This window comes from Callorhinus ursinus, unplaced genomic scaffold (assembly GCF_003265705.2).
Source record: "Callorhinus ursinus isolate GAN/ISIS: 27379988/994484 unplaced genomic scaffold, GSC_fseal_2.0 scaffold4, whole genome shotgun sequence".
In the NCBI taxonomy this organism is placed as follows: Eukaryota; Metazoa; Chordata; class Mammalia; order Carnivora; family Otariidae; genus Callorhinus; species Callorhinus ursinus.
The window spans coordinates 49,524,046-49,547,771 of NW_027397066.1; the positions used below are offsets into that span (position 1 = coordinate 49,524,046).

A 23,726-nucleotide genomic window follows, 5' to 3' on the forward strand; every position below is an offset into this window, starting at 1 on the left:
TTACTAGTATTACATTATTTCTAGAGTAAGGGGGGTAGGGTTCTAAAGATTGAAGGCAGAAGAACAAATTGAAATAATCTTGAAAAATGCAACAGTATCACAAGAATATTTTAACTCTTTAATTTTTCTCCTTTATATTAACATATTAACATGGATATATATGTATATGTAGCTAGAGAGAAAGGACACATGCAGGAAAGGAGAGAGCCTCCTTTTCAAATGGTATTGTCTTTATACTGTAGTCAGAGTATCCTAAAAAGAGTTTGAACCTTTATGAGGAAAGTAAATCTAGTTCTGAGTTGTACTTAGCAAAAATATTGATCCACTTCAAAGTTTCTGGATGAGTTTTTAGGAAAATATTTTGAGTACTTTCTCACTTTTCTCAAAATATTAGCTAGTGATATAAAAATTTTGAAATATCAATTTAATTGTTTTAAAAGGAAGCTCAGTGTAGTCCAATAGTCCATGCAGACTTAAAAAGGAATAGCTTGTATCTCCAAGCAATTGATTTCATTCTTAGTTTACCTTTCACCACCAAAACTACTAAATTCAAATTTAAATTTTACACATTTCTAATTATATTAAATATTTAGTGATGTTGTGTTTAAAAACTGTCACCTCTTTTGTAAAAAGATTACTGGATCAACATACTATACTAAAGATGTGTTTTACCAAATCTTTCTTTATCAGATAAACTTCCTAATGCTCATACATACCATAAGCACTCTAGCTCTAGAAAGAGTAAAACTAGTAATTGATTTATTTATTCATTGTAATAAAAGAAAATAGTGTTCAAGAAAATTTTGAACGGAATATCATCTGTTATTTCATTTTCCCCAGTCTTCCTCCATTTCCTTGGTCTGTGGTTAAAAATCACTGGAAATGTACAATAACATTATCATAAATGATCCAGGTGTATTTGAAGACTAAACAACACTGTTTGGAGTTCTGTGTGTTGCTTGCTATAAGATCACTAGATTTGCTTCAAACACGTTAAGGAAGTAGGTAGTAGGCAGTCCCTTACTGATTAACTTAATTTCAACAGTAAAAGCATTTAACAATTACTTATTTGGAAAATGAATTTCAGCCACAGATTCACAAAGATGTGCATTCTGCAAATTTTGTTGCCAGTCTCATTGTATCATGCAATTTAGGCTGTAATCTTAAGTTTTCTGAAATGAAGAAGTGTTGGCTCCTTTTTTTAAAGATTCTTCATTAAAATTAATTTAAATCCCCCTATGATCTTTCTGGGAGCCAGGTGTTTTATGCATCACTGTATTCGGCATACTTTATACATTGGGAGCTGACATTTGAGAAAAACAGCTTGAAGATGACTGTTACAGGTGCACTGGAGCTGTTCTGCATTATACCTTGAGATTAAATAATAGTTTCACTTTTCTACAAAATAGTTTTATATCAAATTTAGGAGAGTCCATTGCAGTGCAGTCTAAGGATGAGAAAGCCTGAAAGACTACCTAAGGGAAAAATAGTTCTTCTTTATAATAAAAACATAAAAATTAGCAGCTCCTTTGTTTTTTTATATATGACTTGGACTCAGATATCCTTTGTCTCCAATGTGAAATGTACAGTCAGACTTTGAGTACTTGGTAAATGGAATTTTTTTTTATGAAACCAACATTTCTGAAGTAACTAGACTCATTTTTTCCCTAAAAATACTTAGCTGCAGATTTTCAAAAAAGTTGTAGAAATCTGAGAATAATTTTAAGTAAATAATATTTGCGTTCCATATTATTTGCATATTTAATTTTTAATATATGAACTTTGATTTGATTTTTATTCTTTATTCATTAATTTATTTAATAAATGAGAAGTACTAAAATTTTGGATTTATTTTGGAGATAGAACTTATATAGAATTTGCAAATTTATTTTATATAGAATATCAGAGGAAGGAGTGGATTGTGATTTCAAAGTTTTTGGCTTGGGGTACTGGAAATGTGAGTTGTTATTACTAAGATTTAAAACACTGTAGGAAAAACGCCCGAGAGGTCAGTCAGGAGATTTTTTTTTTTTTTTTGACAACATAACTTTGAGAGACTTACTAAACATCTTTTTTTTTTTTTTTTTTTTACTTATTCATTCGAGACACAGAGAGAGAGGGAGAGAGAGAGCGTGAGCAGGGGGAGAAGCAGAGGGAGGGAGAGAAGCAGGCTCCCCGCTGAGCAGGGAGCCTGATGCGGGGCTCCATCCTAGGACCCTGGGATCATGACCTGAGCCGAATGCAGTTGCTTAATGACTGAGCCACCCAGGCGCCCCACTAAACATCTTAATGTAGACGTTGAGTAGGCAGTTAGAGCAATGAACGCTGGAGATTTATATTTGGAGTCATCAGTGCATAGGTTTGTTTTATTTTTGCATGCAGTGTGTTTTTATATTTAATTTTTAATTTTTATTTTTTGAAAGATTTTATTTATTTACTTGAGAGAGATGGAGAGCACACAAGCAGAGGGACGGGGGACAGAGAGAGAGGGAGAAGCAGACTCCCCGCTGAGCAGGGAGCCTCCATCCCAGGATCCCAAGATCATGACCTGAGCCAAAGGCAGACACTTAACCAACTGAGCCACCCAAGCACCCCTATATTTTATTTTCTTTTAGTATTGATTTCATTTTATATATATTTATTACTTTCTATTATGTCAAATAATCCTGTTTTTTTATTTGTCACAGTGATACATTTCCTTTAAATATTAAGCAGCGTGAGATGATTGGGGGAAAATAACAATAATCAAATAGTAAAAGTAGTATGTAGATAGGGCAAAAAAATGAGATAGTGATATTCCAACCAGCCTGGTTTCCCTCACTGGTCACAGGAATATGTTTCTGTTAGGATAGCTCTCGGTGTGACTATCAAATACTGATCAATGTGGTGGCCTAAATCATGACACATGGAACAAAACATTCAGAGGTAGGTGGTTCCAGAGTTGGTTCAATAACTCAATGATGTCAGTAAAGACCTAAGCTCCACCTGTGCCTCCCATAAACAGCTGCCCCTTGGCCACTCCTTGAACCTAAGAGTGTGGGTACTAGCTGCAATTGTAGGAAAATCGTTCAAGGTGGATTTTATTTTAAATTGTTGATACTGGATAAAATAAAGAAATTGAGAGGAAAAACATGCAATAAGAGGATCAGTGGCTGTAACCCTGGGTCACTCTAACTTTTAGACATATTGGAAATGCAGAACCGACAAAATAGATTTAGAAAGAGCAGCCAGTGAGACAGAAAGAAGGCTAGAGATCCTGGAAGCTGTGGGAATCAAGCCTTTTAGTTAAGATAGGAACTTAGACTTGACCACTGGACCACATGGAGATCCTTGTGCATTCAGAAGCTGTTTTGGCAAAGTGATTGACAACACCTTATTCCAGTGGGTTGAGGGGAGAATAGGAAGAAGGAGTTAAAAACCACATGTAAAAAAAGCCACAGATATTTTTCTGTAAATAAGAGCGAAGGAATATAGTAGCTGGAGGGAAATATAGGGTCAAGGGAATTTGGGTTTTGTTTTATTGAATGATTAATTTAAGCATGATAGAGATTAAACCTCTTCCTTTTAATCTGGTAAGAATGGACAAGTAGTTGATGCTGGCAAGAGGGGAAAATTGTGTAGTTTCTACATTTGAGTAGGCAAGGGGGGATGGGATCTCGTGTACAAGTGAAGGTTGGTCTTATGTAAGAAGGAGTACAGACAAAACAAATTTTCCTTTATATGATGAAATTATGACTGAGTTCTGTTAACTTATTGACCAGCAGATGTTTTCCTTCAAAGTAATGCGATAAATTATCATGACTCATAAGTAGTAAGTATTCATTGTATTTAGAAGCATTCACCTATCTGGAAAGAAAGTTATATAACTTTGAAAAATATAACATTATTATAAGATTATTTTAATCCTCTACTTCCCCCTTTATATATTAATATAAGTATTAATATATAATTAACATAAATATTAATATATAATTACTATAAATATTAATATATATTAGTTATAAACTTTATATTCTACTTATAAAATCTATCCATACCTACATGTATGTATATATAGGTCTGTGCCTATATATTATATTATATATATATATAAGATTTACGGTATATGTACTTTTTATAAAATGTAAATGTGAAATACTTTATTAATAAGTCAATCTTTTCTATTTTGTACATATTTAGTAAATTCTATGTGTAATTTCATGAATTTAAGAGGCAAAATAAATAGGGTATAGAGTTTAGAGAAGAATTAATCATCAATAAAAATTACCTAAGCAACAAAATTCTTTTTCCTTTAAGTAATAACAAGGTATGCCTTTTGATACCTTAGAAACAATTCTTTATTTAGCTATCTTCCTGGAAATAAAATACAAAGCTATATATCATAAAATTTATTAAGCATACTATATAGGAGAGCAGCATGCTAATATACCTCTTGGGATATAAGATGAACATTCTTATTTCTCAGAAATAACTATACATGCAGAAAAAAACTAAATGGAAATATACTATAAAATGAATAATGGTCACCTTTTGGTGGCAAGATTATGTATAATTTAAAATGTTATTTTTTGTGCACTTGTATGTTATTTTCAGACAGCACTGCTGATACCAATTATGTACCATATATATACCAATTTTCCACACCCTAACCTATTCTCCAACACTGACTAAGTGTCTAGCAATTAAATTCAATCTTGACACTAACTCCTGCAGTTAGAATAAACCCTACAGGTTAAGGGCTCAATTTCCTAACACTGCCTCCCACTGGGATGCCAGCCTCAACTGGGTTGCCTAGGCTACCCACACTTCTGCCCCAGTGAACTACAAATTCAGGGGCTCCCACAACCACCCCTCAGATACAGTGCTTCATTAGAACATCTCACAGAATTCAGGGAAGTGCTTTACTTAAAATTGTAGCCTTACTCTAAAGGATACAACTCAGGAAAAACCAAATGGAGGAGATGGGGAAGGGTGAGGGATTGAGGTAGCAGTAGTGCAGAACTCCATGGCCTCTCTGGGGTCTACCCTCCCGCCCTTCAAATTTTTCACCAGCCCAGAAGCTCTGTGAGGGGTTTTAGTGGAGGCTTCATTTCAAAGGTGTGATTGATTAAATCATTGGCCAATAGTGATAGAACTCAATCTGTGTGTGCCCCCTTGGTGGGGGTGGACTTGTAGGTGGGAGTGGGGATGAAGTTCCCAACCCTGTAATCATGGCTTTTCTCCAGACTTGTCCACCCTGCTCACCTCCTCCCTCCCCTATTCCCTCTGCTCACCCCCATCATTCATTAGCATCCAAAAGATGCTGATATCACTCAAGAGATTTCAAGGGTTTTCAAAACTCTGCCCCAGGAACAAAGACCCATTATTTACTTTTTGTTATACCATAGCAATCTTGATTTTTTGAAGTTAGTTTGATGAATATTATAGTACTTTATAAAAAATTTTACTTGAAAATGGCTTGCCCTACATTATGTCCACAAACATGTTAGTAACAGAGCAAAGAATGTCGTCTTTGAGAGTCATCCTATATTGCTAACCTCTGAAAAAGTTTCAAAAAAATCAAGTCTAATTTTCTATTATTAATATGCTACTGTGTATATAGCTACATAATGAAAATTTAATCAAATCTTATGAAAATGAGAACATTTAATTACTGTGATTCATTTGTCTCCAAATTTTTTGTAAGAGCTCATTCTAGTGTTGTAAATTGCTTTAGATATGTAATTTAAAAATTAATGTGAGAATCTAGTTATTATTTGGGGATAAAAATTTTAAACCTACTCTGTTTTTATATTTTTTGTTCATTTAAACAGTATAATTGCTATTTATTTTCCTTGAAATTTTAAACGTTTGAATAAAGGTTCAAAAACGAATACATACATTTAGAAATATCTTGTTTAAGTCTATGTTGCAAAATTAACTTATGTATTATGGGTAAAACTCACAAATATGAGTTCATTCACTCTTAATATATTTATTTTAATGAAGTTTCAGATTATAAACAATTATACAAGGAATTGTAGATTCCAAATTGTAAGTAAAAGCATTTGAATCACTTTTTGATTACTTCCAAGTAGATTTTTTTTTCAATACATAAGCCAATTTTTATGCAGTGATTATTTAAGTCATAGTTCTTTGAAGTATTACATGGAAGATACAAGTACTTCCAAAGGCTGAATGAAGAACTCAAGAAATCTCACTGGTATCATAATCTTTGGACTTTTAAGAGTTTGCCTGGTTACTGAAATCAGAACCAACTGGAAATACATTTTTTTTCTAATAGAGATTTCTTTAAAATGACACATTATTTTAAATTGTAATTTTTATTTATGTAGTGATTATATATATGGATATAAATTTGTCTGAAACTTGACCAAAACTTACTGATTTTGAAAATATGTTGTGGGAAACTGAATAAATAATATTGGGCTGAAAGACTTTGAGACTCCAAATCTGAATCAACACAAGTTTCAAATGCTTCTTGGAAATACTTAAATTAAAATGTTGTGGGCAATATTAAGTTAAATACTATATTGTATTTTGAGTCACATACACTAAGTAAAAATTCAGTCATGGATTCTGAAATAAAAACCAGTACTCCCTGGTTCTGCCCCTAAATCAACTATAATTGCTATACTTGATTAAATAGCACTTCGAGATTTTATGTGTTGAGTCTATTTGAAATTATATGCAAAATAATAAGACAAATAGTTAATTTGTTGAAGTTTTACTATGTGCTGGGCACAATTCTAAGTCCTTTCCATGTGTCAATTTAATCTTTGTACTAAACCTTCTAAGTTTCTAAGAAGGTAATTAATTCAGCTCAAGACCTCATAGCTAGTTAGTGCCAGAACTAGGATTTCAGGAGACTGTCAGACTTGAGGGTCCATTTCCTTAACCATTACCATATAGCCTTTGTCATATCACATTGCACATCTAAAATGGTGTTTAATTTTAAAGATATGATTTTCTTTTCAGTAAACATCATTTTATACTGAGTACATACTTCTGAAACTTTAAATCTAAATATTGATTGGATTACATGATCACCAAGGGCCCCATCTTTAAAAACCTATGATTTTCATATTTTAAGTTATGAACTATAAAATAATGCTAGCAAAATGCAATTGTGAGACGTTTTCCTGGCACAACAGCCTTGTCAGGATTAGAGAAAGAGATTTCAGAGTTGCTGGAATTTAAGGTGAATTTCTGAATAAAACCACCCAAGAAGAATGTTTTTCTGGTAAAGGTGACTCAGAAAGTACAGTCAACAAGGTAAATGTAATAACATTATGTCATGGAAGCCAAGAATAGAAGGGAGTAGTCAATCATAGAATATTTCTGAATGGTCAAGTATGATAAGATGGAAAAAGTTAACAATGGATTTGTCAATGACAGGGGCACTGTGGAGTTATGGGGAAAGAATGCCTAAATAGAGTAGCTTTTAAGAAAATGAGCAAGTATGGATTACTAGTATAGAAAAGTCTTGATATATTTTTCAGTAAATGATAACATAAGATTCTTGGAGACTCTCTCAGATCTAGGAAGAAGGTTTTTTTTTTTTTTTTTCTTAAAAGTAAGGAATACTAAAGTATGTTTCCCGATGGGAATGAGCCGGTAGAGAAGGAGACATTGATGAAGCACAAGAGAGAACAGTCATTACAGGATGAGCAGATATATTGGCTTTGTAAGAACAAAGGCAATTCTTTCATTATAAAAGGAGGGAAGAAATGTGTATAGACTGTTGAAGATAGTTGATAGATTTGGTTTTGGAAAGATGAGAACATTTCTGTCAGTATTCTTGTAGAGTCCTCCCAGAGGTGGACTCTGAGCCAAGTATTCAGCTCAAGTACCTTATTAAGGAAGTGCTTTCAGAAGAAATCAGTAAGAAAGTAAGGGGGAGCAGTATTGGTTAAGGGGAAGAAGCATGCGATGTTGTCATTTTGGGTGAAGTCTCAGACTGACCATGATCCCAAAGGGAGCTCTGAGTGTAAATTACACTTTAGAACTTTCCAACCTTGAGGCAAAGGAGCTGGGATTGTATAACTTCACACCTGTTAGTAATTGACCACAGGCTTGCTGTGGGGTGAGAATGGAATGTAAACTCCCAGGCCCTGCTGGCTATGTGGGCATAATAACTCTAGTGCCCAAGCACAATCATCTGTAGGTCACAGGGGGTAAGCCTTTAGCAGCTAAGCATGCAGCAGCTGGAAGATAAATTCAGGAGCTGTACAAGAGATTGCACGGTCTGGACAGTGCACCCATGTGTTTGCAACTGTCCGATTGCTTCTGTTTTTTCGAGGAAATAGGTGACAACATTCAGCTGAGAGGTTAGGATGAGAGGAAAGTTTGAGGTTGAAGGAAGATGTGAACTATTACTTATAGAGAATGGAAAAGCATATGTGCTAGGGAAGTATCATTGGCTTGTCAGACACTGTTAAGTGCCATTAGAAATTTTTTGTCGGGACGCCTGGGTGGCTCAGTCGGTTAAGCATCTGACTCTTGATTTTGGCTTAGGTCATGATCTCAGGGTCCTGAGATCAAGCTCCAAGTAGGCCTTGGATCTGGGCATGGAGCCTGCTTAAGATTCTCTCTCTCCCTCTGCCCCAAACCCCTCCCACCCCACCCCCACCGCTCACTCACTCTCTATTTCTAAAAAAGAAAAAAGAAAGGGAGAGAGAGAGGGAGAGGATGGAAGGAAGGAAGGAAAGAAGAAAGGAGGGGAGGAAGGAAGGGAGGGAGGAAGGAAAAGAGGAAGGAAGGGAGGAAGGAAGGGAGGGAGGAAGGAAAAGAAAGAAATTTATTGTCACGAATTTAGCATGGCTTAAGTAATCATGGTTGTGTATTGGTTTTTTGTTTGGTGTTTTATTTTTGTTTTTTTTTTTTCTAGCAATGCCCACCTATTCAGGGGTTTTGTTTTGTTTTGTTTTAGAATCATTAAAAGTGAAAGGAGATGTAAGAAAGTAAGAAATCATAGGATCTAGATTGGCCTCAGGGAAGTATGATCACAAATGGAGTGATGTATAGTAACTGTAGAGAAAGAAAAATAGGGGCCTGGAGTGGTAGTAAACATCTGATGGCAAGAACCTCAAAAAAGCTGGGGGTTTGACAGGAGAAATCATGGTCTGGCCATGGCACTTCTACTGCCTCAGGGTTGTGAGAGAACCAATATTTGAGTTTGCGTGGAAAGTCCTGTCAACAGGGGACAATTTCTCTTAAGGCATGAAGGTGACAGAAATACCCAGAGATGAAGTTTACTGTAGAGGGGAATTTGTGGATATTTGACTGTGAGTTTCAAAGGACAAGATATGGAATTCTGGGGGGAGGAAGGGAAATGGTGGAAAGTTGGATTGGATTAAGAGATATACCCAAAAGAATGTTAAAATGAATTGAAGGAATAAGCCTGTTACCATTTTTTGTTGTCCAAATTCATTACTTACTTTTTGCCATCACTTACCATCTTAAGCAATAGAGTCCCTACCAGTGGAGATGGAAAAGTCCCCTAGATGGGTGACAACACTACTTACACTTGTCTTCCCAAATTCTAGAAAATACTGAGATACACAAGTCTGAAGAACCACAGCTCAGGCTACTTAAATACATCCCCATTAATAAAAGGAGACTAAAATGCTCTACGATTAAAGGTAATAAATAGGTGACCCTGATTGGCAAATTAATCACCACAGGGGTTATAGACTGCACAGATGGACTGAAAATCTTATCAGCGTACTCTGGATGCATTTCAGTTTCCCCTAATTCTGAGGGTATACCTCTCATTCAAGTAAAAACGACAGTGAAGGAAGAAGATAACATTCTTTCAGACTCCAACTTTTCTCATTTTCCTGTTTTCCAGGAGTGCTTTCTTACAGGAGTGTTACTGTGTTTTAAAACTGTGTTTTTTTTTAATAAAATAAAACTGTTTTTTTTTTCCTTTAGCTCATTTTAAAAAGTGGTGAAAGCATATAAGTCATACTTACTTTAAATAGAGGATTATGTATTAAATCATTGAATTTGTAATTAAAATGTGCAGACAGTATAGTAGAATGTTGTGTCTTGAGCTGCTCAGTCCACACATGAAAATTTCCTAATCTAATTTTCTCTTGGCTGAGTCCCAATTGTTGCTGGATTTTTCCACTACATACAATTATGCATTTTAAATAAGGTCTGTCATCAGAGTCCCTGGAACTTTCATAAATGTGCCATTTATGCACTGAGTATGCATTTTAGAATACTATGGAATGTTCTCTATTGCAGTTGATATTTTCAGTCAGATCCTTCAATGTGCTGATTGCAAAGTCCTCTCAGTTCCAGAACTGAGATTGATAGTCTAAGGTTATAATTTAAAACTGCTTAATTATGAGATTGACAAAACAAGCCATGAGCACAGAAGGTAATAATTTATCAGCGAAAGTATCGACATTATTGGCTAGTAATACATGACTTATACCAAGAAAGAAATAAAAAATGGCATATTTTCTTTGTAACCATTCTTGTCATTCTAGTTCTGATTTTTCTGCCTTCTTTGAATTTACCACATTCTGCTCAATTAGCTGTATAAAGGTTTCTAAAATTGCCACATCTTCCACTCAGTAACTTTCATTTGTGCAATATAATGAAATAGCACATAGGCAACCTCTTCAATAATACTCAGAGGAACACTTTTAGTAAACTATTTATGCCCAACTAGATTTTCTATTTTTTAAAATAAGTTTTAATGTTTTCCTATGTTTCCTGTTAGTTTTCCCGTATACTTTCTCCTTTACTTGCGGATACTGCAATTTGAATGCTTTTGCCATTGTATATGTCTCTGCCCAATCTGTCATGTCTCTTAATATTAATTTTGCCTTTGTTACAAAGAAACACATATATTTAAACCATTAACCTTTCCTCTACAGTGAGTACTTTTTAGATCTTTGGAGGATATTTTGAATTCTTTATCTAATGAGCCAAATTTCCAACATCATTTGCTAAATATTCCATCTTTTCCACCAGATTGGTGCTACCACACTCTCCTGTATCAAAACCGTGTTTCTGTATTCTCTCTTCTGTTTCGTGGATTTACACTTTGCTATTCTACCTGTACCATATTATTACCAGAACTTGCTTAATATCTGGTAGAGTGAGTCTTCCCATTTTGATTGTGTCTTTCAAAATTGCCTTAGCGACTCATAGACTTTTATTATTCTTTCACATATTTTTTTCCAGAATTATTTTTTAAATTCTTTTAATATATTCCTTACAATCCTGAGGTAAATCTTAATGGATCATGATGTTGATGCACCATGAGATGTTTCTATTTAATAGCTTCTTTAGGATTTTTATGTAAGTTCTTAAGTAAGATGTTCTTATAATTTGTTTTTTACTGTCTTAAACTCTCCTTACCTGCTAAGTTATAGTAGTCTCAGAGTTTTCCTTCTATTCTGTTCAGGCCTAACTTACATGAGAAAAGAATTATTTGTTACTTGAATATTAGATAGAACTTGTTTGTAAAGTGTTTTGGGGGGCTTGAAGCTATTTTGGGTGTAGCAACAGATGGATAATTGCTCGTGTGTGTGTGCATATTGTATTAGTTATTGATTTCTAACTTAATGTCGTTATCATCAGAGAATACATTCTGATTGATGTTGATTCTTAGTACTTTACTGAGGCTGCCCTTTGGCATAAAATGTGATTGAGTTAAGATTTCTTACTTTGCCATTTGGAGCTTTTTATATATCTACAAAATTGGATTTATTTATTATATTGCTTAATCTTTTTCCTCATTGACGTAATTTTAAGATTAGATTCCTCGTAACAAATTTAATTGGGAACAATAACATCTTATTAAAAGTAGTATGTGGTAGAGATCTTGGGTCATTAATTAGGCCTACTCACTGTGGAAGTAACTGGCTCTCATGCACGATCTATGTGGGGCGACGTCTTAAAATTCTTTACCAATGGACTTTCACTGTTCCATATGAATGAAAAATTCAGGAATTCAGAGTACTTTTCAATAATAGCTCTTAACCAACTGATAGCCTGGAGCCATAGACTCTTCTTACCTGGATCCATTTAACTCTGAGAAGATCCTAGTGAGGTTATTTTACTCATTGTGCTGGTGAGTCAACTGAAGCTTATAAAGCTCATGAAGGTTACCTTACTTGTCCACAGTTAAATAAAACGTGTCTGCTTTCTATTGTATTTCAGTGCCTCCCATGGTTCCATTTATTGGAATCTTTAGTAAGTACAGACTTGTTTTAAATACTCGGTTGTGCTTTTTTTTTTTATGTTTTAGTTGTTCTTACAAGCAGTTTATAATAAGGTGTTTATTCACAGAAGGGGTATAATGAATGTTTCTATTACAAGTTGTTGAAACAAGAGGTGATGATACCATATGGTATGAGAAAGAGTATAACAGCAATTCAACCTGTCAAAACACATTTGGCAAGAATACAGAAAAGTTGTTAATTTCCTGATTATTATTAAAAGTTATTAAAAGTTTGTGCATCTTCTAAGTTGAAAAAAGAAATCCTGAAAGTGTAATATACCCTTTAAAGAATTTCATCTCCTTGCATTGCAATGACCAAATTTGGTCAGCCCAGTAGTCAGATGTTCTAAAGAATCAGCAAATTCTAAGACTCTGTGTGAGTCTAAAAAACATTGGCCTTCAGATAGTAGACCAGGAAACGTTGTGGTTTTAATTGTAAGTATCGGTAAAGAAAAGATTTCAGCTTGTTGCTATTATTTTATGGATCTTGAGATATTACTGACTAAAGCCACAGTTTTCATTGATTACAAGATAAAAATTATTGAAAAGAGATACAGGGCTGGCTTCGGCAGCACATATACTAGAATTGGAAAGATAAAGAGAAGATTAACAGGGTGCCTGCACAAGGATGACATGCAAATTTGTGAAGCATTCCATATTAAAAAAAGAAAAAGAAAAGAAATACAAATTTATTTGTATATAGATATCATTTATTTCATCTTTAAATACAAATTTATTTGTATATAGATATCATTTATTTCATCTTTCCTATTCAAGGTTTAAAATTTTCAAAAAATCATAAAAATATTCATGAAGTCCAATTTTGGAACATATATTTCTTAGTGAATTTTCATGAACATTTCACATATGATTTTATGTCTTTTATTCTTTATATTCAAATGATTATGTTTAGTGAGACTTTGCCTTTCCTTAGTGCACTTTTTGACACTGAGGATACAACATATTTATGAATTAAATTTAGCTTTCTTATGTAATTCAGGGAACTCTGGGTTTCTACCTTAATGTTCATTAGGAATCCAGATATAATTGAGAATGTAAAAATTCATAGCATTTAGTAAGCCCAAAGAAATCTTTGAATGAAACATTGTATGAACTGAGCCTTTTTTAAAGGTAAAATTAAGGATCAATTCAAAAACAGTGACTCCCTCTTCCCCTTTGGATTTCTACTTAAAATATGAATTTCCAAAGCACTTACAAGGAAACCTAATGTAGCACTGTGTTTGTATTTTTTCCCCTTTGGTCCCTTTTTTGAGGTCAAAAGGTCAGTATACAATAGTAATTGTAACAGCAAATATTTACAGAGTATTTTTGTATATTAAAATTTTGTATACTTACATTTTTTTGTGTTAATGAGTGCCAAGCACTTTTATTTAATATACACAACAGCCCTATGAAAAAAAGTTCTGTATTTATCCCCATTTCACAGATAAGGCATGTGAGAATTAGAGAGGTTAAATAATTAGCCGAAGGTTGCAGAGTTAGTAAAAGGCTCAGCTGGCCTTCGAACTCAGGCAAGCTGATTCACAAGTCCAGGCTTTCAGTTACCATGATATACAGGTATCCCCCACTTTTCAAAAGTTTTCACTAAGCCACTTGGCTTTTGCGAAAGGCCTACACTGGCATTAACTGAGAAAACCCTGAAGAGGATATTCACCTTTATGAAAAAAAAAAGGGATAAAACGAAAATAGCGTTCAGCATTTGTTTTGCAGCGAGCTGTTATAGAAGCAGTGCACATCCTGAGCAAAAAGAGTGATGCTGTCAGGCTCCTTCCTTGGGAACTATACTCACCATCTCAGCATCAAGTGACCATAGCTTTGCATTGTGTCTGTGAGCATCTGTTTTTTATCTCAGTATATTTTGTGCATCTGTTAGCAAGATGTGTCCTGAGGTATCAGAAAAGCCTAAGAGAGGGGTGCCTGGCTGGCTCAGTCAGAAAATAATGAAACTCTTGATCTTGGGGTTGTGAGTTCAAGCCCCACATTGGGTGCAGAGACTACTAATAAAAACAAGGAAACTTAAAAAAAAAAAAAAAAAGCCCGAGAGATTGTTTTTGGGGTTTTGGAATGCTCAAAAAATTTTACATATTAATTAATGAAACTGCTTCGTTGCTTTATGCCATTTGAGCCTAGCAAAGGTTTCATAGGAATACTCTACTCTTGGATAGTGGGGAAAACCTATACTATCTTTCATACATTAAAATTAATAAATTATCATAGGGTGATATCATTTGCTTTCAACATGGGATTCCAAAATTTGAGATCTTATTCGCATAAAACCTACCAAGTCATCTCTATAAATCTGGTAGAGGGAGATACTAAATTGTAATAAGGTTGTAGCTGTCTATGAACAGTATAATAGTTCATTATTCATTCTCATAATTGATAGCTTTAATTTCTTTCATATATCAATTAATTTTTTGACCATATTATAGACTTATGAAAATTTGCATAACATTGAGTTGTGAAGATAGTATAATTAAAGTTTTATCAGTCATTGATTTAATATTTATTGATCCTGATTTATTATACTCAATTCTGTTTAATTTCAGACTTACCCAATTCATCAGCAGGGTGAAATCTGTGATTAAAAATTAAATATTGGTGTATGCTCTCAAATCTGCAATATTATTATAGGGACACTGAGGCATGGGAATGAAAATGTTAGTGATATATTCTGAGCTGTTTATTTTTTTGGTTCATTTCATTCTTTTCCTAATAAATATTGAATGAACAAAACGTAGCAATATAGCTTTAACAGTAATACTTTAATAGCAATAAAATCCATAGTTGAAATATAATCATCTTCTCTGCTGTTGATAATTTCTGCATTTATGTTATATGACTTTCATATTTTTCTAAGAATTGTTTATATCTTTAATGCTTAGTGACTTAAATGTATGACCATAATGAAACATTATTCATATTTTACTCAGAAATGTTGAATTATATTCTAAATGCCTTTTCTTTAATTTTCCTATAGCTGTTAAGAGAGAGAATTGAATGTAATTCTAGGGTAGTATAGTCCCACAAATATAAAATACACTTGAAAGAAATATAAAACAGGCATGATTTTTATCCTGTTACTAATTGATTAAGCATTTTTAACACAGTGAGGTATAAATATGAAATACTTAGATCTTTCTCTGATCACTACTCTTTGAATTATGCTATCTTAAATATCCCTTAACCACTGGGCAGCAGATCTCTTAATGTTGTCTTAGGTGTTGCTACTTGGCCAGACTCTTCAGATATTTTTAAGTATCTGATCAATTTAAAACGTGAATGACATCACATTTAAAACATTCTTCCCCCATTGCCTGCTAACATTTGTTGCTGGGGAATGAGTGCAAGTAAAGATGTTACTTTCCTTCCTCTTTCCACTGTTTCATTTATTCTGTGAACATTGTAGTTCTAAAAGGCCTTGTCTTTCCAATTCTGCTTTTAAAGACTGGGCCCCCTGGATTGGTAGTTTGGCAAAGTAGCATCTCAAAGATCACTTCTACGTGAAGTCCATTAGTTTGCATTGCCGTCAGCTCCTTTTAGAACATGGGGAACTGAAACCTCTCAGTCCTCAGTTGGGAACTGATTAAGGGACAGTAGGGAAAGCCTGCTTAACATACAGATGCAGAAGTATTTATTATTCCCTTTTTTTTCCTTCTATGAAAAACGGAGAATACATTTTACCTTCAGAAATTCACTGACACTACTTTTATCATTCCTGTGGTAACCCAAACCAAATTCAAGGGGAAATGTCTTTATTCCTTTGATATAATTAGTTTTATGCCAGGGAAAGTAAATTCAGCTGCATACTGAACCTGGAAATATTGGGACACTAATCGGTGTATCTATATACTGTGATAGCTCTCTTTTTCGCTGTTAAGCATACAGTTCAATTACCAACAATAATTAGCTGACTACCCAACAATTCCAGAGGATCCCAGAATACATTCATATTGGTAAGATGAATGGGGTGAATGTTGATGGGATCTACAATTTTGCCTAAACCTTTCATTTTCCTTAACCTGCTGTGACTTAATGGCTAGATATTTTGGCTTGGGGATTATATATATGCCTCCATCTCTCCATCTTCCTTCACACCAAACCTTACCTATCCCACTACTTAAAAAAAATTCTATATGTAAATATAACTGAAGGGAAAGTTTTACATTATTTAACTTACCTTCTTTTTATCTTGAATTTTAGATATTTCCATCAAAAATTATGTCCAAAAACAATTCTATTTTGAACTCTTGATTTCAGAGAAAGAATGTCTTACAACTAACTTGATTCATTCACATTGTTTCTATCCATTCATCATCTGTCTATACTGATACACTTATTATGAATCTTTATATCACAGTATTATTAGTATGTATAGGTTAATGTTTTGGCTAAAAATCTATCCTCTTGAAGATGTATTTTGAGCTAAATTTCCATGGGGCTAGATTTTAATGGCCCTTTTGAATGCTTTGAAATTGTTATAGAATATATAAATACATGCATTGTTATTATCAGTCAGTGCAGAGACCCCCAAAAATTCTGATCTTGATTCTAATCACTTTTTAAGATAATTTTATGACATTGATATTTAAAGCTTTCAGTTTTAGATGTTAGTTGAATAAAATAATAAGAAAATGTTTGACAAAAGGAAAATGTGTTTGCTAAAGAAACAAGACTGTTTTTTAAAATTTGTTCCTTAAAAATTGTATGTACAAGGTATTTTACTTCATTTTCAGAAAGTCACCACTTACAAGATGACCTGAAATTTCCTTTTAACATCTGGCCAGAGCATTTTAGAACTTTGTGTCCATTTTTTATAAAATCTTAAAATAACTGCAGTGAAATCATTTTAGTCATACAACCTGGGATGGGATTTTATTTCAATAGACTTTCATTGGTAAATCGGAATGAAAATTACTCAGCTTTGAGACTAGTTCTGTAGATATATATTTTTTTAAGTGAATCAATAGCATATAACTGCCACCATAACTGGTGGCAACATTACTATCAATTTAACTTGAATTTAGTGGAGAGACTTTATAAAATTAGATCCTCTAAGCCAGCAGAATATCTGACAAAAGGATGGAAGATATTGACATATTATAGGTAATTTTCAGTGATCTCTAGATTTTGAATTATTGTATATAAATTATGATATTCTGGAAACAAAATTAATGAATGGTTCTTTGTCCATTAGCATGGATTTCTGTATTAAATATGAGCTGGTAATTCTTATAGCTAAAAGATACAAATTACATGCTTCATTAATTATTGCACATAAGCCCCTGTAAAAGAAATACTCTAAAATATAGTGGCTTAAATTGGTTATATAAACGTGGTTTAAATCTAATACCTTTGGCTCCACATCAAAAAAACAGCTTCCATTTCTGGATCTGAGGCTCTATTGTCATTTTCTCCTAATAAAGTGGGAGGCAAAAATGGTCAAGGGAAGCCCAATTCCAGTCCTTTAATTGGCAAGACCCAGAAATGTCACAATTCCCTTCTGTTCACATCCCAGTGGACACTACTTAAATGCATGGCTGTAGCTAACTGTAAGTGTAACTGGGATTACAGTCTTTGTTACTGAGCGGAACAACTGGCACTTTCCCCATAATTGCCCACAAAACCTGCTGAACTGTACCCTTTCTTGATAGTTCACATTAATGGCAAAACATCTCACTCCAGCAATTACAGTGCAAGTTTTGTATTTTCTTTTTTGAAACATTTAGATAGCTCAGTACAATTTTGTACAGCATGTTTGCACATGTTCTTACATGCTAACCTTTGAAACTTTCTTTACTCCTATCCTACTATATACAAATTACAGTAGAAATAGTTATTACAGTCATGAACTTGGAGTCGCAGATGGCATATACTGATGCAATGGGAATGCATATAATGGAATAAATATCATATTATTATGTTCTATAACTGTTTGATAGTGGTATAAGTACAAGGTTTTCTTTCTAGGAACAGTTCACAACTGTTAAATATGATCAATTCTTAGAACTTCTTCTCCGTTTACCTTTCACACGTCCATGGCATTATTTAAATATCACTTGGAATTCCATTTTCTGGCTTTAAAACCCTCTTTGAATGTCCTAGTCCAGCGATGTCTGGTAGAACTTTCTGTGAACACAGAAATGTTCTAGAACTGCACTGTCCAATATGGCAGCTACTGAAGCTTTTGAGTGCTTGTAATGTGACTAGTGTGACTAAGGAACTGAATTTTAAACTTTATTTCATTTTAAAGAATTTACATTTAAATAAACCCACGGGCCAGTAGTCACCATATTAGCACAGTTAGTCATTCCCCGCTCCATTTACAAGCGTATTTCCGCCACATTTATTTTGCTGCATAATATTGCTCCTGAAATGTCCTCAGATGAATTTAACTACTCAACATCTATTATTTGGTGGTTTATTCTTTGGGTGAGAGATTCTCTCTTTTCAGTGTGACTTTACTCTAGCTTTAAATAGTCTAATAATAACAATATAATATTTACTGTACATAAAATGTGTCAGGCACTGTTCTAAGCACTTTATATAGAATATATAATTTCACTATCACAAGAAACCTACATACTTATAATTATCACCATTTCATAGTTGTATAAACTGACACATCCATGGGTTAATTTGTTGCCTTTATCTAGTTAAGTGGCTGATCTAGGATGTGAATTCCAGGCAAACTGGCTTTAAATCCCAGGCTCTCCCTCCATTCTTTACTCTTTCATCATTTTGTAGAGTGAGGTTTCCCTTCAGTAGTTCTCTCTGTTCAAAAATACATCACATTTGGGGTCTAAGAGCTTTATTTGTGTATGTGTAGTATTGGAAAACTATTGCCCCTAGCAAGAGAGAAGAGAAAAGAACAGTTTCCCTTCTTTTCTGTTCTATCACAATTCACTGAACAGACTGTTTATGAAAAGATGATCCAAAATGTTCCCTAACTTATTTCCACTAATTTGGCACTGCGATCTTATTTTATCAAAATGACACAAAATAAATTAGTTAATATAAGTGATAATGAACAGGTGCTGTATGGTTGCTTTTATTACTACAAAAGATTATTCAGATTTTTTTCTTAGTACACTAACAGGAAGAATTTTAAAGTAGTCAGGATCGATTATTTTCAGAGGGCTATAGTGTTCAGATTCAACTCAGGTCAATCATCTGCAAGTTAAAATTACTTAGAAACGTACTGTCCATAATTAAGTAATCTTACCTACTAATATTACAGAATAAGGATACCTTTAGGTGACATGAAATCTGTCATTTTAAGTATGCCCTGAGGCCTTTTCCAGATTGCTCATAAGACTTCTCATTCTCTAGAGAAATGCTATCTCTAAGAAATAAATGTCTCTGTCAAGTCACAAGTAATATGAGCACATGATGAAAAAATGGAATTTTTTAGTCTCATAAGGAATATTGCAGTATTGTAAAGTTGATTTTATTCCTTGTTATGTAAGTTCTCATGGTCATTTTAGGATTTACCTTCTGGATAAAAAGGGAAGGTTATGATGCCTTTTAGGGAGGTGGGGTACAGAGGCCTCTGGGGACCAGGAGAATATTTTTCATATGAAATCTTTGTCATAAAATGCTAATGTTGGTGTTCTTGTCTTTATGTCTATGCATTCTTTAGCTATGAGGATAACAGACCCTTCATCAAGTAAGAATGACCTGAATGGCTGATAAATTCCATTTATCAGTGTGGTCCCATGAACCAGCTGTCAGATCAGTACTGAAAAATCATTAGAGCTTCTGTCATTCACATTGAGGCAGAAGAGCAAACTGTGCAGGAAAATAATCAGGCATACAACTCGTATGCAGAATAAATATGCTGCAGGTGTATTACCAAAAACAAATTCTGCTTCACCTCTTTTAATTGGATACCATCTGAAATCAGTGCCACAATCATAGCAACTTCATGTGGTACAGACTTGTTTCGCTTTTAATAGCTTTCTCCTTTCATTGTGATGTGTAACTCTGTGCTTCATATGTCGTCATTTCTGTTGTTTGTTTGGACATCGCTCATCCAAAATTATTTTGTGATTTAGCCATGTATCTTCCAAATGATCTTAGGGGTAAGAAGCTATCCAATTGCAATGGATATTAATGAATTTCTATTTTAAATATCCAAAAAGGGAAAAATGTCTCCTTCAAAAATTCAATTTTATGTATGCAAAATTACCTCTTTCAGTGTTGACACATGTCACTTGATTAATGACCTGTTTATGAATATATCTTTTAGATTTCTAAAACAAAGCTACAAGTCTGTACTAATCTAATAAGAATAAACTCAAATGTTGATATTTGGGCTCTTTTCTTTTGTACATTTTAAAATTATGTGTCCTGCCACAATAAACTTAAGATTGGGGCAGCCTATGGGTGACCTTACTCTAGACTTTCAGTTTGTTCTTCTGGTGAAGAGTCCTTTGTTTTCATTTTCTCCAATGACATTTCACTTACTTCTTCATGCTCTTGCTTTTTTTTTTTTTTCTTTAGAAATTGGGCTCATTGCAGTTTTTATATCATTAACTCTTGGGCCCATAACATGTTTTCTAGCAGATACTAGCTGACTTGAGTATTTTATTCTATCATTTTATTTCTAAATTGAAATAGCAATTTTACCTTGATTTAATGGTGTTCTTTCCATTTTTCCTTTTTCCAATGCCTGTAAGAAGCTGAGAGCTTTACCTTGAGAGTTCCCATATTTTTCAATTTAATTATAGAATAAAATATTAATATCTAAGATGTTTTCTGATTCATATAAGCAAACATGCCACATACAATGGCAAGCCTCCTTTAGGGATTCTTTATTCAATAACGTTAATGTTTTAAATTGAACATGTTAAATTTAGGCGATATTTATGCAATATAGTAGCTGATGGTTGTAGAAGAAAAATAGTAAATAGTCATGATGAATTTTAATAAGACTTTAATACTAATTGACTACTTTGGGACCATATCTTTCTTAAGACATAGCGCTTTCTGAAAACTTTAGGCAACCCAGCTTCAGATTTGGTAAATACATGTGTGGTTTCTTTTAACCCCTTCATTTTGCAAAGTTTCGATCCCCATAAATATTTCTTCCTTAGACAATGCAAGTGGAAGAGTATAGTCTGCTGAAAAGAAATATTTACTCTTTCAAGGAAGGCGTACTGGGAAAGGACAGGGTGGGTTCATCGGTATATAGAGATCTAGACTGGTTTGGTCCTGTTCTCCTATATACTTAGAGAGGAGTTGAGAAGGATTCCATTTTCACTTATTGGATTCCCATCTATTGGGAAGATTCATTTTATGTTGATAGTAAATACATAACACACAGCCACAAATACATGGACTTTTGTCACCCGTTGATTACTATTGCGGATGGCAGCTGGAGGAAACTAAGGGAATGGAGAGTGAGAATTGTCTTCCATTCTAGCCTACTTTGTTCATACCACTCCATCCCATTATCAGCTTCATTTTCTCCTTCAGGTTTACAGACCCTTCAAAGTGATGAAGGTGCCCTGAGCTTTTAAGCTTCTTTTCAGCAAAGCTGCCAATTGCCTGATTTTCAGTCTAGTCCAACTTAACCTAGAAGACAGCAATCCAAAGGCCGAAACAACACAGATTGTGATCTAGAGTGGAACAATTTTTCCCATCCACTGTATCACACTTGTTTTACATAACTATAGAATCAGACAAATAGAACTTTTAATTCATACATATATTCCATATACTGGTTCCTTTGAATTCAAGCTCTGTTTTTGTCAGTAAACACTAAAATTTTTATGGAAAAAGAGGAAATTTGGAAAAATGGGGTAAAAGTGTATCAGATGAAGCACTAATGGAGAGAGTCCAATCAAACAAATGTTATCATAACAATGAGGCCAGTGGAAACTAACATAGCTTTATAGACTTTTTCCCCCTTTCCATTCACCATAATTACATCTCCATATCATTTGCATATGTGCTGCAAATACATGAATAATTTAATAGTACAAATCTGCTTTTGCTTAAATGAATTTCTGTGTTCATAACATGCTCATTCATGTATATCTCCTCAAGTTTGAAAACTTGTAGTCGCCATTAAAATCTTAAAGTACTTATACCACCTGTCTTACATTTTCTGTCAATAAAACTTACCGTAACATTTTTTTCAGTGTCAGTATTGTTGATATGATATGACTGTGCTAATTAAAAACCAATCATTTGATAACCCTTAATTTTCTTTTCTCTCTACAGGTCATGGGTTATAGGTGCAATAGCTCTTCTCTGCCTATTAGGATTGACCTGGGCCTTTGGACTCATGTATATTAATGAAAGCACAGTCATCATGGCGTATCTCTTCACCATATTCAATTCTCTACAGGGAATGTTTATATTCATTTTCCATTGTGTCCTACAAAAGAAGGTAAGCAAAAATTCTCTATTCAAAAATAAATGGCATATATCTCAGGAGCAAAGCAACCATAACATAAATCGTTCTTGATGTTTTGGTCTCTGAGAAATAAGCATATTACTTCATTAATTTTATTTTTACAATAGTAAGACAAAAGACACAAAACAGAAGCATAATAATTGGTGAATGTGTTTAACAGCAAAATAAAAAATCAAAATATTTTCTGATTTGGATAATGTACAAAAATTATATTCTTGTAGGCTTAACCTTATAGTCTTTAATATTGTTATTGGCAGACACATGGAATTTGTGTATTAGAAATAGCTTTTCTAAGATGTTATGGAGCTGTGTGGGGGGTGGATATGTACATATACATATATATATATATGTATGTATATATGGCATAGGAAGTATACATTTTTCTGTTTTTCTTTAAAAACCAGTTTGTATATACTGGACAATATGAATGTTTATCATTTTATGATAACATTTATGTTTTTTAAGTGACTGATGATGTACTTAGTAAATGGTCTCTGTCCTTTAAAAGCATCTTTTATAAAATCTATGAGTTGGATGATTAGGATGCAATATTTAATTTTTCATGCTGGTCTTTTTTGTAATTTTTCACATTTACAAAGACCTAAAATATTCATTTTCAAAGTTAATTTTAGCTACTAAATACTTTCATTGCATTTTTTTAGACATCTCAAGATTGATTTTTCTCATCTTATGCTTTTTAACTCTATTAAAAATATGATCATTATAGTTCCAATCACATAGACCCCTGAGCCAAGACTGTCTGAGTCTAAATCCTAGTTTCTCTACTTAAAAGCTTATGTGACTTTGGGCAAGTTAATTAACCTGCTCATGCCCTAGTTTCTTCATGTGTAAAATGGAGGTAATAAAAATAATTATGAGATATTGAGAGGTGGCTCTGAAAACGAAATGTCAAAATGTGAAAATTTCATCTAAGAAAGAAACAACACCTAAAATTTTTCTTTGGAAAAAAAAAAAGAGTAAAGATATCTATGTCTGTGATTTTTTTGTTTGAGAAACTGATAGGACCTAAAA

General features: G+C 33.6%; 1 protein-coding gene and 1 non-coding gene across 7 annotated transcripts in view; both read left to right on the forward strand.

Annotated features, from left to right (window-relative positions):
• ADGRL3 (adhesion G protein-coupled receptor L3) overlaps positions 1–23,726 on the forward strand; it is a 790,703-nt gene that overhangs the window by 721,525 nt on the left and 45,452 nt on the right. For all 6 annotated transcript variants that reach the window (XM_073891741.1, XM_073891740.1, XM_073891744.1 and 3 more), the window contains one exon: positions 22,499–22,667. In XM_073891741.1, the coding sequence (XP_073747842.1) occupies positions 22,499–22,667 (169 nt within the window). The remainder of the gene's footprint in view (positions 1–22,498; positions 22,668–23,726) is intronic.
• LOC112836134 (U6 spliceosomal RNA) lies at positions 12,804–12,910 on the forward strand. Its single transcript, XR_003211392.1, has one exon. It is a non-coding gene; the product is annotated as a U6 spliceosomal RNA (small nuclear RNA).